At 39.0% G+C, this 15,729-nt stretch overlaps 2 protein-coding genes across 3 annotated transcripts in view; one reads left to right on the top strand and one right to left on the bottom strand.

Moving 5' to 3' along the window:
* The window catches only part of Med27 (mediator complex subunit 27), a 146,301-nt gene that overhangs the window by 104,504 nt on the left and 26,068 nt on the right, over positions 1-15,729 (top strand). For both annotated transcript variants that reach the window (XR_014425786.1, XM_083043279.1), the window contains one exon: positions 14,168-14,212. Coding sequence is in view for 1 of the 2 variants with exons in the window: in XM_083043279.1 (XP_082899405.1) it covers positions 14,168-14,212 (45 nt within the window). In the remaining variant the exon portion in view is untranslated. The remainder of the gene's footprint in view (positions 1-14,167; positions 14,213-15,729) is intronic.
* The window catches only part of LOC145939113 (uncharacterized), a 27,241-nt gene continuing 11,629 nt past the window's right edge, over positions 118-15,729 (bottom strand). The window contains exons 3-5 of the mRNA XM_083043263.1: positions 3,901-4,005; positions 3,044-3,504; positions 118-2,828 (exon numbers count right to left, since the gene is read on the bottom strand). Coding sequence (XP_082899389.1) covers positions 2,036-2,828; positions 3,044-3,504; positions 3,901-4,005 — 1,359 coding nt within the window. The 3' untranslated portion in view covers positions 118-2,035. The remainder of the gene's footprint in view (positions 2,829-3,043; positions 3,505-3,900; positions 4,006-15,729) is intronic.

Here is a 15,729-nt window from a genome sequence, read left to right as displayed (position 1 = left end):
CAGATTCTTATCAGATGAATTATTATCTAATTCAATAATGATAAAAAATTTCTAAAATACTATAGCGATCTACTTGATGAGAACTCGAATTGCTTGAATGAATCAAATCTATTTTTTGTTATTGCATACATTAATATATTTAGCTATATATGCTTAGATATCGATTTGTGACACATTGGTTATTTGAAGAAAAAAAACTTTTTGTATGTAATAATAATCTATCTCGGTAAGAGCTATCACTTCACGTAACTGAAAAAGACACTTGATGCGTGTTAACTCGTTAAATCTTCATAGATAAGATAACTCAAGCTCCTATCGAATGATAAGTGCATTCAGATGCATGCATATCTGGTTGCCGTCAGCAGCTTTATATCTCTCTGCTAGATGTCTGTAGCACTCAGTTTCTCGTTTATAAAGATATATGAATGTTAAAAAGAGTATATAACACATAAGTAATCGCGAGATAATCATTTCAAAAAAATAAGACTGAAATTTACGTTCGTTTTACGCACTTTTTACGTCATTTGTCTCTTTAATGATGCAACTGCAGTGAAAATTATTAAACATGCAAAGGTCTCAAGAATCCTTAGGATATTCAACATAATTATATTAAAATATAATAATAAATATAAAGGACTTATGTAGAGAAAAGCAAAAGTAAGATGCAAAGGACCAAAACACAGTGGCATGATATTCAGCTGTATTATATAATTACGAATGAAAATGTGACAAATTACGCACAATGAGAAATATACACAGAGAACAGCATTATAAATTCTAAATCTATGATAGTCTCATATAATAGATCACGCGTTATTTCGTTACTTAAAGAGATTACCCTTGTTGGCCTTGTTGGATTACAGTACAATACGCAGCCTTATATAGTTATATAATCAAAATAAAGTTGTGAGATTTTCATCTATCAGTTTCGAAGAATATCAAAAATTTGAATGTCATATCGTGAAATAAATTAAATAATCATTGTTACAATAGTCGCATGCGAGCAAATCGATTTCGATAGTTAAATAACATAGCTGTGGATAAACTAAAAACATCTTATATCTGATATTAACATGCACAAGAAACATGGGATAACGGAGACAATAATGCAAAATATAAGTTTTTGCAAAAAAAAAAGCATATGCAGCAGATTTCAATTTATTGATTAAAATAGAAAAATTTCTCTTTTTGCGCGTGTATCTTTCTTGCATTCTTTCTCTTCCGAATGTAAATGTTACGCTCATTTAATATATCAAATTACATTAACTTAAATTATACTGCGACACAGTAATATAAATTAATTAAAATTACTTTTTTGTTAATTTTTTCGTTAATTTCGAAAATTAGATGAAATCAACACATGCGAGTCAAATAACAATTTAATTAAGTTATTAAATAATGACTAATTAAACAATCGATTACGATCAAATGAGAACGATTGTCATTCGCACTTAACATGTCAGGCTTTTGAAAGCTCGCCAATAAATAATTTTCTAGAGAACGAACAAAACTGCAGTGTACAAGGTGCAATGTCATCGATAATTGCGCAGAGTTTGCAGACGGGCAAAGTTTCATCGATACTGATACGGAATTCGCGAAATTACGAGAGATATGGCTGATAATCTCAGAATCTACAGTATTCTTCTTTTCTACATTTATAAAATGGCTCCCGCATTATCTACGAAATTCGATTACGCAGGCGTATATAAATTCCTTATTTTCTATCCGCATTCTTAATGCATTCGACTAAACGAATCGCAGCTACTATATATCAACACTACGACTCTACATATCTTATCAACGTAAGAATAGAGACCGCGTGTAAGGAAGTTATTTACAATCTTACTCGAGTACTACTTACTTGAATATTCTCTATCGTTCTATCTAAATATTATTCCTGAAAATCGATTATGTAAATCGGGGGCTCGTGGTTTCGAGAGAATCCAGTCTGCGAAATTCCGCCGGAGAGATCACGACGATCGTAGAGTGCGGTGGGATCGTATTCGGCGCGATCATATCTTCCGCGGGGGGAAACTCAAACCCAACAGACGCTGACGGACTCGGTTGCGGTTTGCGGCGACCCGCCGAAACTCGCCCGGTGATGCTTGAAGAGTGCCTGGATCTCGGCCGGGGTGGAGGACCATCTTCGGTGTCTGGCCTTGTCGAGAGGCACTTCTGGCAAGCCTACCTCGGTGTGGCAGCCCTTGACGGGGGTGATCGGCACGGCCGCCGAAGGCGGCAGGCCGACCTCCTGGAAGGAGCTGATCGAAAAGAACCCGCTCTCGCCCTCGGCGCTGCTCACCGGGCTGCTGGCCGGCTTCACCTTGAAAGTCTTGCCGGTCAAGTTGCCTGGACTAGATTCCTTCTTCTCCAGCCGCTTCGCGCTTCGACTGAGCGTCGAGGAAGGCGTATCGTTTGACGTAGTTCCATTTGACGGTGTGGCAAGAGCGACGGTGTCTTCTTCCTCGGTCGTTTTACTGCTACTCGAGTTCCAGGAGGCGGTGTCGGGCGATCTCCTCACGCTTGGCGCGAAGGCGTGCAGATTTCGAGCGAACTCGTTGACAGATGGTTTGATAAGGCTCGTCGATCTACTGTCGTCCTGCTGACCGCTGCTGATGGATTCGTTTCCGTGATCGTTGCCGGGAGCATAGGTAGCCTCCTGCAGCATCGTCGAATTGGCAAAGTTACCGCTCGCTAGGGACAGAGATGTATCGTGATTACGATGGTCCACTGTCGGGGACGGGAAGGATCCGTTGTCCTCGATCGGCGTCACTCTCGCGAGATCGGGCTCTCGCATCGCCAGCAAAGATTCGACGGTCCTCAGTAACCTGTGCCAAAACACATTCAGATTTAATACATTAATATTGTTTTAATAAAAAAAGATAACGATATATCAATATACTAATAATTAAAATATTTTAAAAATCGTTTAATTAATTAAATCATTAAACGATTTAATTAAAATACTTAATAATTAAATTAATTTATTACATATATTAATTAATAGTTTAATCTGTGAATAATGGGACTCTTTCGCACGCACCTAAATGCGTCCTGAGACAATTTCTCCGGCGGTATCTCGTCCGGATTCATCTCCGTCTGCTTGGGTTCGCGATAAGCGATACTATCGGGAACGTTATTCGTCTTGTTGAGATCCTGGGGTGGCTTGGCGCGTGGCGATGTGCAGTGCACCGGGTCATTCCTTCGCAGAACTGACCAGGTGAACTCGCGGAAGCAGATAGCGTTCGGCGTGCTAATCTGCGTGACCGATTTGGCGCGCGTGAACGGCGAGGACGTCGATGAGGAGGACGACGGTGTCGCGGTACCGCGATTCGGCGAGGGATCCGCATTCACTACCGTGTGTACGCTGCGACTACGCGGCACGCGTCTCTTATCCTTGGTGTTTTCCTTGCTGTGTAGAATTTCCAGGCTCCTGTGAACCCGGCCCAAGAAATGGGCGACCTGTTCCATCGTAGAGCGATACATTTGCCTGTTCGATTCGATCTGCGAACAAACGAGACGAAACAATTTTCACTCCCGTCACTTTGTTGCGGCGATCTATTGATATCAAGCGAGGAATAATTTAATTTGTGAAATTAGAGATAAGTGCTGATAAAAATAATTACGTGGTTTTAAAGTTTATAGTTTTTTCGCTAAATCGCGAAATGCGTGCGCGTAAGTTCATTCATGAAATGAGAATGATAATGAAACAGGAAAAGTCGGCTAGACAAAAATCGTGCGCGAATTATCGAGGGGGAAAACTAGTCGACCGGTTGTTACGTGACGCGATATCGAATAATCGGAGCGAGGTAAACCGGTTGCGATTATCTTATCGATCGCTTCCTCCTCCTCTTCTTCTTCTTCTTCTGAAGATTTTCAACTTTTCGCACGATTACGAACCTGTTTGACCTGCCATTGGAGCGTGTCGACTCGCGCTTGAAGAAAGACGTTTTGCAGGAAGGCGCTTTGCAACCTCCGGTTTTCCTTTTTCAGCAATTGGCATTGCTGCAACAAGAAAGAAAAAGACTTGTGTTATTTACACATCTCCTCAAACTCTCAAATACTTTAAACATTATATTACGATTGATTGCAATACCGCATCAACTATGAATAGTTTTGAGAATATCAGGGACTTTTATAATATCAAAGAAGAAAAAAATATTACAGAAAATTTTCCAAATTTTTTTTTACGGAAATCCCGAAGAATTTTCCCCAATGTTGTATAACTTAAAACCAAATTCGCGGAGCAGATTTTATAGATTTATTAACGTTGCCAAGAGAGAGAGAGAGAGAGAGAGAGAGAGAGAGAGAGTATTTCATTTTACTTTACTTAATAAGAATTCGCTCGTTTCTAACGCACTAATAACTGCTGCTAGAAGAGAGTAATTGTGAAGAAAAATGACTGAAACGGGTTTTCGAAAGAGAGAAAAAAAAAGATACAGACGAGGGAGACAAGTTGCGGAGCACTTTTCCGAAATCGCGATTCTACAGAGAATGCTTCGAGATGAGATGCAGATCGAAGATCTCGCGTGTACGATAGATATAGATAGATCGGTCCACGTGCGTCGCCCGGGAAACGAGACACCGGATGGATGGACGCGAACGAGGTACAAAACGCATCAGAAAACGCGAGCGTCGATAGCTTCCCGCGATTAATCACGGGACGTTGCTGCTGGCATGCGAGCGTGTTATTACGAATTTTACGCTATTCCGCTCATTGCGAAGAGAGTACTTATGCCGATTAATAATACGTCCGACGTTATAATGGCGGCGTTTTTAAAAGATATTCCACGTTAAACGAACTATATAATGGGATCTTTGATGTAATCCATCGCGCCTCGGTTAATTAATTCAATTCAATCGTAATCGGCATAGTCCTACAAACCTCCTTCTACCGACTTTCCTGTTTTTTCTTTCTCTGATATATTCGCACGATTTTCTACCGTCTCCTTTTGTTTGGCACTGTGCGAATTTTTATAAACAATATAGTCAGTCTTAAAAAAAGTATGTCTTTTTTTTTATATATAATTTCAGCAAATTTTTTAAATCTATATATCGAGTAAATTTTCGCGATCAACCAAGTAATTTTATTTTCATATAATTCTTGTTATTTATTATTTATTATTTTACGATTATTATATCGTGATCTAATTAACAGAAATAATATTGCCTCTTCGTGATAAAATTCGCCATAATTTTGCGTCCTGATTTATAAATTAATTCAGCAGAATAGAGAACTTCGATCTAAACGATATTTCATGTCGGGCGCGATAATTAATAAACCGATTTTTGTCGTTTTAAAATAACATTGCGGCGATTAATTATCTTTTGCGAGCGATCAATTATCCTTCCGTAGCATTCATGACTCTTGGTCAAGGATCACCAAACTAGCGACAAAAATAACGATAGGCGAAACGAAAAAAATCCACAGCGACGACTATTAATATCCAACGAAGCGGCGATTTATTATATCTTCGCCGCATAGATTATTATGCAACCTTAACCGAGAGAGACTGGAGGATATTCTCCATCTTGGCGTGGGATATTGGCCGGCGAATAATGTTGTCGAGTTTCCGAGAGAACGATGGTGAGCGACTCATAAATCAGAAGCATCGAGGCATTGAGAAAAGGTCACGAAGGAGGGATCTCGGAGCGCGGATTTGAAACAAAGCACGCTTCATTTTCCACATTTTCCACCTCTAAGCAATGAACGAAAATTATATCTCGTCCCTGGCCTCGACGCTGATGAAAAAATTGCGCTATTAATCCTCGGATCCTATCATTTTATCCTTCTTGCGCGTTCTTGCCTTCTTTTTCCACGCTTAATCGATATACCGTGCAGCAGTTGTTTGCCGCACGCAATGAGATACCGCGCGATAGCATCCAGCGGAATCTATCGATTCCGCATCTCTCAAAGAATTTAATGAAACCGCCGCGGCTAAAGTCGAATAGGACGAAGGCAATTTTCTATCTAATTTTCGATAGCTATCGCACGGCACCGAACATCGTTGTAGTTATTAACGGACGGCCGTAGAGCCGTCCTTCGCGGATAACTCGTTACAAGGATCGCCTTTGATTACATCCCGGAATGTTCGCTTTCGAAGCTCGCAAATGCAGCGGCGCCTTGACACAGTGTTCTCTGTCTTGTAGTATTTCTAATCGATCTAAAGTCTAACATTTCCCCATTTTTAAGATTTCACAATGAAGAGACGGGCGATGAATGGAAAAAAAAAAATCGTGGCGCAGTTTCAGTTGGACTTTTATTGCTAGATCTCGTCTCTGCGAGAGCCCGATAAAACCCGCACCGCGTGCGTAAAAACAAACTTTCGTGCGAGATTGCACGCGGCGTCGCTGAAACGACTAGAAACGAAGGAATAGTGAATAATTCAGGCAGTGACCGTAGCGAGTGTGACGTCACGATAAAGTATTCAGCCGGTGGACTGTTCAGGCTGAGCGACCATGCGTGACCCCATCCGCTCGGCCGCCGTCGATGAAAAATTTCAGCTTTCCGTAAATACACCCTCACGCACACGCGTGTCGGCAAGAAACGGCGGAGGAAATATCGATTGGCTGTGGAAAAAAGAATTCGGGCAAGCCGTCGCGCGCTTTCGCGCTTATTACGAAACTTTATCCACAACTTTACCGCGTTCCTCGGCGATTTTCGCTTTGTTCATGTTACACTTGTGCCACATAATAGCGTTTAGTTTCGACATTTAAAATATTTTGTATTTACAAAGGAGACGTAATGCACAGTGACGTATCCTCGTCGCGAAAATCTGATCTAGACGCGATACTCTCCTCGTATACGGGTCTTTCAACATCTTTCATCCTGGCCTCGTTATCGGTTGGAGGCCATCACCGGATATCTCGCAATAAACACCGTCTTTTCCCCGCTATTGTATGGAAATGCTAAGGAAGAGAGGTCTCTCTCGTCATGTGTGTTCTCTCCTCGCGCGCGGAGTCTACCTGTTTGCAATTACAAAGGACGACCGAATAGAAATCAAAATATACGACAGTCATTAGCGACGACATTGCTAAGTCCGCCCATTGTTCCGATATTCGCACCGTTCCCTAAATAGTTCAACAGTCAATGTCAACAGTTTATCAGACTTGATTAAAAGCTTTGACATTCAAGATTTTATCTTCTCTGCGCCTCTCTTTTATCATCATCTTTAATCGTTCGATGAAGATTTATATAGGAAATAATTTAACGAAAAAAATACTCCAATAAATCTGTCTTATTTTTTGTATATATACAGGAAAGATATATTTACAATTAAAAATTATTATAGAGAAAAAAATGCTTTATTATAAGGGACACAATTTTGAAACATATACATACATTTCCAAGTCTCTAAAATCTAGTATTGTCTTGAAAAGAGTTTCTATTGAATTTTTTTGTCTAAAAAAGCGTTTAATTAATTAATATCTCCTTATACATCTCCCTCTTCTTATACGTTCTCTTCAAGTTCATTAGATTTAATTGACTCTTAATTAAGATGAACGCGTAGTTGCAACTCGCGTTCCTCGAATCCTCGGTCCTTTCTTCGCGTTCGGATGAAACGATCGTTCGCGAATTGCATCGCTCCTTTCACTTATATTATCCGCGAGCAGCGGATGCCTTCGCGACCCACGCGCCAAACAAGAACGGACTCGCTTCATGCAAATCGAAATACATATTATCGAGTATTTTCCTCCGCTCGTTCAAAAAATTTATCTAAACTGCCCGACGCGTGAGAATCGCGTTTACTAATCCATGGGGCGCTCGTCATTAAGAGTTTAACGTCGAGTTTCACCTTACGTGGAAGATTTTCACACGCGGAAAGATATACACACACACACACATCTACAGAAAGTAGTGCGGAATATTTATCACCCGCGTTGGCGTATAGATATTCGTTTCTGATTGCGCGAAGATTAATTTGTAATTTATACGCTGCACATTTCTCGGAAGTTCATTATTTAGGGAAAAATATGCTGCAATTGAGGAACTATCCTATCTGCCCACATAATGCAATGCTTCTCCACCGAGTGATTTTTCGCTTTTCTTAACTTCCGCTAAGTTCTCGGATGCTTGGCATTTTTGCCGGGATGCATAGGAAAGAAATTGATCAAGTTTCGCATCCTCGTTAACATATTAAATCATCGAGGGGCTTCGCGGATTAATACTTAATTTCGTGCGGCCGTATATTGGAATCGAAGTGAAATTGCACGAAGTAATGCATCTCGTAAATGCACATTCCCCTTCCATCCTCCGTTGAAGGTATTGAATGCATCGTTCGATTCGCATTCAGCATCGAACGAAAGGAGCTTTAATTCTTTGAGCGTCAGCTTGTGAGAAAGCTTTGCCCCGGCTCTCGAAGGACGAGTCTTGGGAGAAGCAGGAAAGGAAAAGAAAGAGAGACAGGATCTCATCCTTCGAGATTAACTCGTGAACTCGTTCGTGCCATCGTAAATATTCCAGCTACGACCTGTTCTGGGATATCTGCGATACGTGTAAGACTGTGCAAGTGCACTTGGCACTCGACGATTTGCCTTAAACGATCTATCTTGCTATAAACGATCCACTTAATCCATTCATTTTGCGGAGCTTCGGTGATCGGCTTCATACACTTCACCGCCGAAGAAATAGATAGAGAAAGAAGATCGCGAAATTACTCTTACATTTAATAACGTCGTTGAATCTCATTGAAGGCGGGATTAATATTAAACGCGCATTATTTATAGATTAACCGGGAGAATTTATTGGCAACTTAATTAAACGTAACAATTACGTTGTATCAATTATACGATCGCGATCGCGATAGGGTCGTAAGAAGTCTTGTTCAATTACGACCGACAAAATATTACAATATAGAGAGAGATACTGTTTGGTTAATAATCTTCGTAGAAACAAGTGTCTTATATATGGCCAATAATTTCGATAACGAACGCTAGAATTGCAAGAGTATTTGCGCGGATATTGGCGTGCATTTTTCTCGAATGAAAAAAAAAGAGCGAGAGAGAATGAGAGACGAGACTAATGAGAAAAAATTTCGGTACCGTACGAAACGGTTTCTAAACAACATTGAGAGAACGAGTTCGCAGGGACGACTGACAGTCGTTAACCCGCGACGACCTCAACGTAGGAGGGTATGAATGGGAATTTACAAATAATAACAGATTGCGTGCGAGATAAAGATTGTACATAGAGACAATCGCGCGATTAAAAGCCGGAATGCGCGCGGTCGAGCGTGACTAGGAACGTCCCGTACGATATGAACAATGCTAGAAATACTCGTGAGGTGTGTAATGTTAAAATAATGTTAATATAATGTAATATAATACGTAATATATAATATACATGTAGAACTAGAATGAACGAAGAGCTAAACATCGACTTTAAATCCGAGAAGTAACGCGTGTAAAAATTAAAACGCTTGATCAAACAAATATTTGACGTGTCAATTTAAATTTCATTATTATAAATGTTTGGGTAAATTTTTATAATTTTATAAAAAATTACGATGACATCTTTAAAGCATTGAGGAACACAAACATGTATGTATAGATGTGTCGTCTTTTCAGGTCCCAAGAAAAATTGAAAGTAGATTTTATAAATACGATGAGAAAGTAAATTATATAAAGTTAGGTCTCTCAAATTGCCTCCGTGTTAACATAAACTCTATATGTTGCAAATGCTCATCTTTATATACATTCTCCGCTTTTTTCTTCTCGCGGCGTTCGGCTTTCGCCGTATGAGAGAGCTCCTATAGCTGCGACACAAATCACTTTTCTATTGTCTACATACTCTACATTAATGATTATTTTCACTTGGAGATCGACATCCGCCGCGTAATTGCGATCTGTCGAGATCCCTCATTATTCCCTAGAAAGGGTTATTGTCAAGTGGCGAAACTAGATTTAATTAATCCATCTATTTTACTTTATAATTGTTTCCGTCCAAGTATAACCGCGCGAACAAGTTCAACGATTATTATCTTTGTTCTTTTGTTTCGATATATAAATTGTGCGAAAATCACTGACCGATACTTTCATCGCTCCTTTCTTCCATGAAATTAACGAAAGAAATTGGAAGAAGCATTTGATCCCCGATAGGTAATTGCGTGCAATCTCGAGTATGTATGTCTGCCTCTTCGTAGGTGTTTACTACTGAAATTTACAAAGTATGACAAAGAACATACACAAAAGCGTAAGATTTTTTTTAACAAGAGAAAATCACAATATCGGTACGACGTCGAAAGCTTTTTCGTTCATTTATATTTTAAATAATAAAAAATTATATATTTTCAATCTGTACCTAATCGCGGTGATATTGACCGACAAGCGTTTTTACGATTATTGCGAGGAAACGATGACAGAGCAACGCGAAAACGGAACGAGAGAGAGGAAATGGCAGAAGGGGGGCAAGAAAAAGAAGGGCGAGGGGAGGCTGGGGGAGGCTCTTGGCATTCCAATAAGATGAGAAGCGATTCTTCGCAGCGAAACATCGTCTGCGAGTTAGACTTCTCCATCCGTTCAGCTGGAATGCGCCGAAAATAGAGTCTCGGCGCCATTTTGCAGCCGTCAGAGTTTGCCGGCATTTTTGCCCTCTTCCTCCCCCTCTCTCTCTTCTCTTCTATGCGAGAGCTATGAGAATCCTCTCACAAGTTTATCAACTTGTGAGACCGCGCTCGCGAGAGAGCGACGCGCATATTAAACACCGCTACTTGTACAGTTACATCGCGCGTGTACTTTGTCGCGTTGATTGTGTATACGGGATTGTTTCGAGTACGCAAGGGCTCAATTCAACGATCCGAGGATGTATAGATGCGCGAAACGACGCCTCGAATCCTCAAAATCCACCCGCACCTACGCGACCCGAGAATCACATCCGCGGTATAACAATGCGATCTCCTCGCACAATAAGTTGTAGCGCCGGCGCTACGCGTTGCATACAAATCGTCGCTTTTATAGTGACTCACCTTGTGAGTCTTCCCCGTGAATCTCCTCCGAAACGGCTTACGACGCGTCCGCGTATATATATTCGTCGGGATTATTATCCCTCCCTCTTTCCCGACAGAGTAGCAGCTGCATATGAAGCGCGACGACGCGATTAGTGCCGCGCATTTTCTAAATGCAATTTTCACTTCTGCACGGTGTAGCGACTTCGTAAAAAAATAGGTGAATTAGAATCAATTGGGAATTTATCCCGCGCAAAGAGAGAGAAAGAGAATCCTGCTTATATTTTCTAATATGAAATAAATTACCCTTCCATTGTAAGATCCCAATTCTTTTGTAGCGAGAGAAATCCATATGCATAAAAGTTGCAAAATAATTAATTCATTGTAAAATTTCCAACTTTGACGTCTCGTTTGATGTTTGACATTTAAAAAACAACTAGAGTGTATTTTTTTTATATCGGAGGTAAAAAATGCGACAAGACAATTTCCGACTCGCGGACAATAGCGTGTAGTATATGCATTCGAGGCGCGCACACACGCGTGTCATAACGCGGATCCGAAAATAAGTCGTCGGCTTTCACGCGAATAGTTGATATACACCATCGCCATTCATGAGTTCGTCGGCGGAGTTTGTATACGCGTACGTCGCGCCGAAAAGTACCGATGGCATTAAGCGAGTTTCAACAGGGGAGTGAGAAGAGGAAACGAGGGAGGCGACGGCTGGTCGTCGGTCACGCCTCGTGGATGGCATCTGCCGCAAAGGCAGGAAAGAGACTGCGAAATAAAAACGCGACGGCGAAGAAGAGACTCTCCTCTCTCGGGATTCGCGACGTATAGAATGAAATAAAAGGTAGCGGAGAGCCTCAAGGTTCCTCAAGTTCTTCGGCGAATTAAAAAGCAAATGCAAATAATGCGGTGGTGATATCTGGAGCGCGAAACGAGATGGACAAATCGCCGTCGTTATCTATGCTTGGAGGCTAATAATTTTTTTTCCAAGTAGTTTGGATCGCAATCTCCGCATGATTTTCGAAATATTTGCATAACGAGCAAAACAACCGGCACCGTTAAGCAACGGAAGAACGATGTATAAACTATTGTCCCTTTTTAATTAATAATTTCGGAAAATTCGTAATAATCCGGTTAAAAACGAGAGAGGCGGCGGCGAGTGATCCTTGACGCCTTCATTAGCGAAACGATCGATCTGCCACTTGAATAGCATCCGGATGACTCATCTCGATCATTGCCGCGAGAGATCATTGCGCGGACATACACATACGCTAATCAGAGCGTGCGATTAGAGACCGCGCTGCTCCACACAATTGCTGCGTTGTACTGCGCTCTACGGCACGCTCTTCTTTCGGCCGGATCTCAAAGTGAGCGTTTCGCTGCCGGAACTCGTCTAGACGCACATCAGTAGAATTACTCTTACAAAGCTGCAACTTTTTTTTAAGAGTTTACGCGAAAAATGCACGAAAAAAAAATATTAGTTGTTATGCTTAAATTTTAGTTATGGTAATTAATATTTTTAAGCTATAATTTAATAAGGAATTCCCCGTTAAATTATAATTAAAAATATTGGTTACCATAACTAAAATTTAGACATGATAATTAAATTTTAGGTGCAATACAGAGACACCAAAAATTTAGTTATTTAATAGCTAATATTTTTTTCCATGTGTTTGTCGAAAAAATTTATATTCCTCAAACCAGTATAAATAATGCTTCCGCATAAAACAAAACTTGAAATACTTATACAAGCCCACAAGCTTTTTATTATTTGACAATTTGATGTTCATTTTTGTATTACGAGAAAACATTGGTGGTGCTATAAATAATAACATAAATTTCGAATGCATTAAATAAAATTATGTCTCGTTGATTTTATCTATTCGACGAGATGAAGTTGAATGAGAAAACTTCCGGTGGCTATTGGTGGCACCCGCATTATAATTCTCCGGGCCACTATAGCTACTAAAAAGAATTTTTCTCAGACTACATTTAGAACTTAGTCCGGATCCATCTGGGTCAGCAAGTCGAAGAACTCCTCACGCTTGTGTCATCCATCTAGATGCGTTCAACGGCTTCCTTTGTCGCTACCGGAACTGTCATTAGAGCTAGGGATAGGATAAAATCTCTTGTCTAACTTGCCGTGACATAATCTACTTTGAACGTACATATATAAAATCAAAAGATCTACCGTGAACATTTTCGACAATAAACAAAAGAACGTGTCGTTCCTGTAAACATTAGTCCACGGCTAATTTTATTCAGTTTAATTAATCCTGAGTCAACAATATACACGCTGCGTATTCTTTCTAAAGTGTAGTTCTATCTATAACATCGACAAAGAAAAGAAAAAAACCATTTTGTTGAGCGTTATCGTGAATCTTTGTTAATGCAACATAGGTTCAAAGCCTTCTAATTCTGTCTTTCCGAAGAGAAACGAGAGGATCAGTTAAAACTCCAATCGACTTGTACTTTATGACCGCGTCAAACACGTAAACTAGCGTTAATGAGGTATACTCTTGGGAAATGGAAAATTTATTTCGCATTAAGAACGAAAGAGGTTTACGAAATCGACCTCAGAAAAGGGAGAAAGAGAGAACCGCGTGCTTAATCTCGTATATTACACAATACATACAGATTCCGAGCATACAGATGAACACATGCAAATATTTCTGTTCGCATCTACAGAGTGCGAACATTGAAAAAAACGCCTCGTCAGAAGACTCGCGATTATCGCATAATATCGTCTCTGCGAATTCCGTCGAGAGATTCCCGCCCCGTCACGCGAGAGATCGGATTCTCTCTCAGGTCGGATATTACATATTACGACTGTTGGACCGTGAACCTGCACACCTGCGTGTGATATTACATACCGAGCGCGTATTGCATTCGCAATATCCGGTCTTTCGATGCATAGGACAAGGATCCATTCGCATCGTGAGATCTACATGGCGGAATCCTTTCGATTTTATTGAAATTTTTTACATTTTCCGCATCATCTGTACGGAAAAAAATATGAGCTATCATAGCAAAATTTTACATGTCCCCATATTACACCTGAAATTTAATTATCATGTCTAAAATTTAGACATGGTAATGCTTAAATTTTAGTTTAATATTTTTAAGCTATAATTTAGTAAAGAATTCACCGTTAAATTATAATTAAAAATATTAGTTACCATGTCTAAAATTACATAATTTGAATATTTTGTTTTCAGATCATGTGTGCTGTGTGTACTACAACTCCGCTATTGCACGTATCGGTGAGTAAGAAATGGTTTATTGTTTATTTCGATTAAGTTGAAAGTATTAGAACATCCCTTTCTAAAAAAGGCATTAAGTCCATTCTCGCAAGTATTATTGTTGCATCTTTTCCGCGATGCTTATTGACTGTCTCAATTCGCATTGTGCGTTATATTCGTAGCATCGAGAGGCTGTCATCGCGAGAGTTAGTAATTTGACAGTTTGTTCAATTCTAAAATTAAATAAAATAATGTTTTAAATAATATGTTATAATATTTTAAACTCGATTAATATTTTTGACAGTTATCAGCTGATTTTTGTAAATATTAATCGAATTTAAAGTATTATAACATATTATTTACAACTTATTACTATTTTAATTATTTTTAACATATTATTTTAAAATTTAATTAATAAATTAACGCTTTATTAATATTTTTACAGAAATCAGTTGATTATAGCGTTAATTTGCTAATTAAAATTTAAAATAATAAAATGTAAAAAATATTAAAATAGTAATATGTTGTAAAAAATATTATAATACCTTATCCGCGATTAATATTTTTTGATAGAAATCAGCTGATAATTATCAAAAATATTAATTGAGTGTAAAGTATACCTATTTTATAACATATTATTTACAATACTTGCGAGAATCGACTTAACATGCCTTTTTTTAGAAAGGGATAGAAAAAAAGACAAACTTTTGATTATACGATATATAAATATATAAATATGCGATATATAAATACATAAAGATTTATCGGCAAGTTGGAAAAGTGATATACGCAAATGACTACGACGTTTCTCTGCACGTCTTCTTTAGTTCGCGAGAGCAGAAAGCGCGTAAAGGTCGAAAGAAGGCAATTGCTCGTATGGATGTGTGTTTGTGTATCCATAATCGCGAAATTCGGTGTCCACGAAAGCGTCAAGCCGCTTACAAGAGGACAAAACTGCACCGAGAAATCGCTCGTGCCGGTGACCAAATAATCGTAGAGGCACTCTCCTTGATCCGATTCTCAGCAACATCCCATAAAAGACCTTCTGCATTTATATTTGCATGCGCTCTTGCTTTCACGTCGCGACCTGGCTTCGCTCGTAAAGACGCATGGCCATTAATTCGCAAACATTTAAAGAAAATAAAATCTTTTGATTGAGGAGAAAAGCAATCTGCACGACGGCGGATGACCATTTTTTTTTAATGTTAAACTTTCCCGGATACAAATCGATATTTTATTATACAATCAAAAGAATATTTAACGTTATATAAAGTGTCATTTTATGCAGATTAATTTTTTTCTTCACGGAAAAAAAATCATGATTAATATTAAATTTAGCTACCATAGCGAAATTTTAGGTATTCTTATATTAGACTTAAAATTTAGTTATCATGTCTACATTTTTAGCTAACTAATATTTTAAGCTAACGAGGAATTCTCTGTTAAATTATAATTAAAAATATTATATAATCATTAGGTAAAATTTAGATATGATAACTAAATTTTAGATCTAAAATATAAAAACACCTAAAATTCAT

The sequence above is a fragment of the Prenolepis imparis genome, unplaced genomic scaffold (assembly GCF_030444845.1).
Source record: "Prenolepis imparis isolate NDT839.2.m4 unplaced genomic scaffold, iyPreImpa1.0 SCAF_7, whole genome shotgun sequence".
NCBI classification, from domain to species: domain Eukaryota; kingdom Metazoa; phylum Arthropoda; class Insecta; order Hymenoptera; family Formicidae; genus Prenolepis; species Prenolepis imparis.
This window is presented reverse-complemented; position numbering and strand designations above follow the sequence as displayed.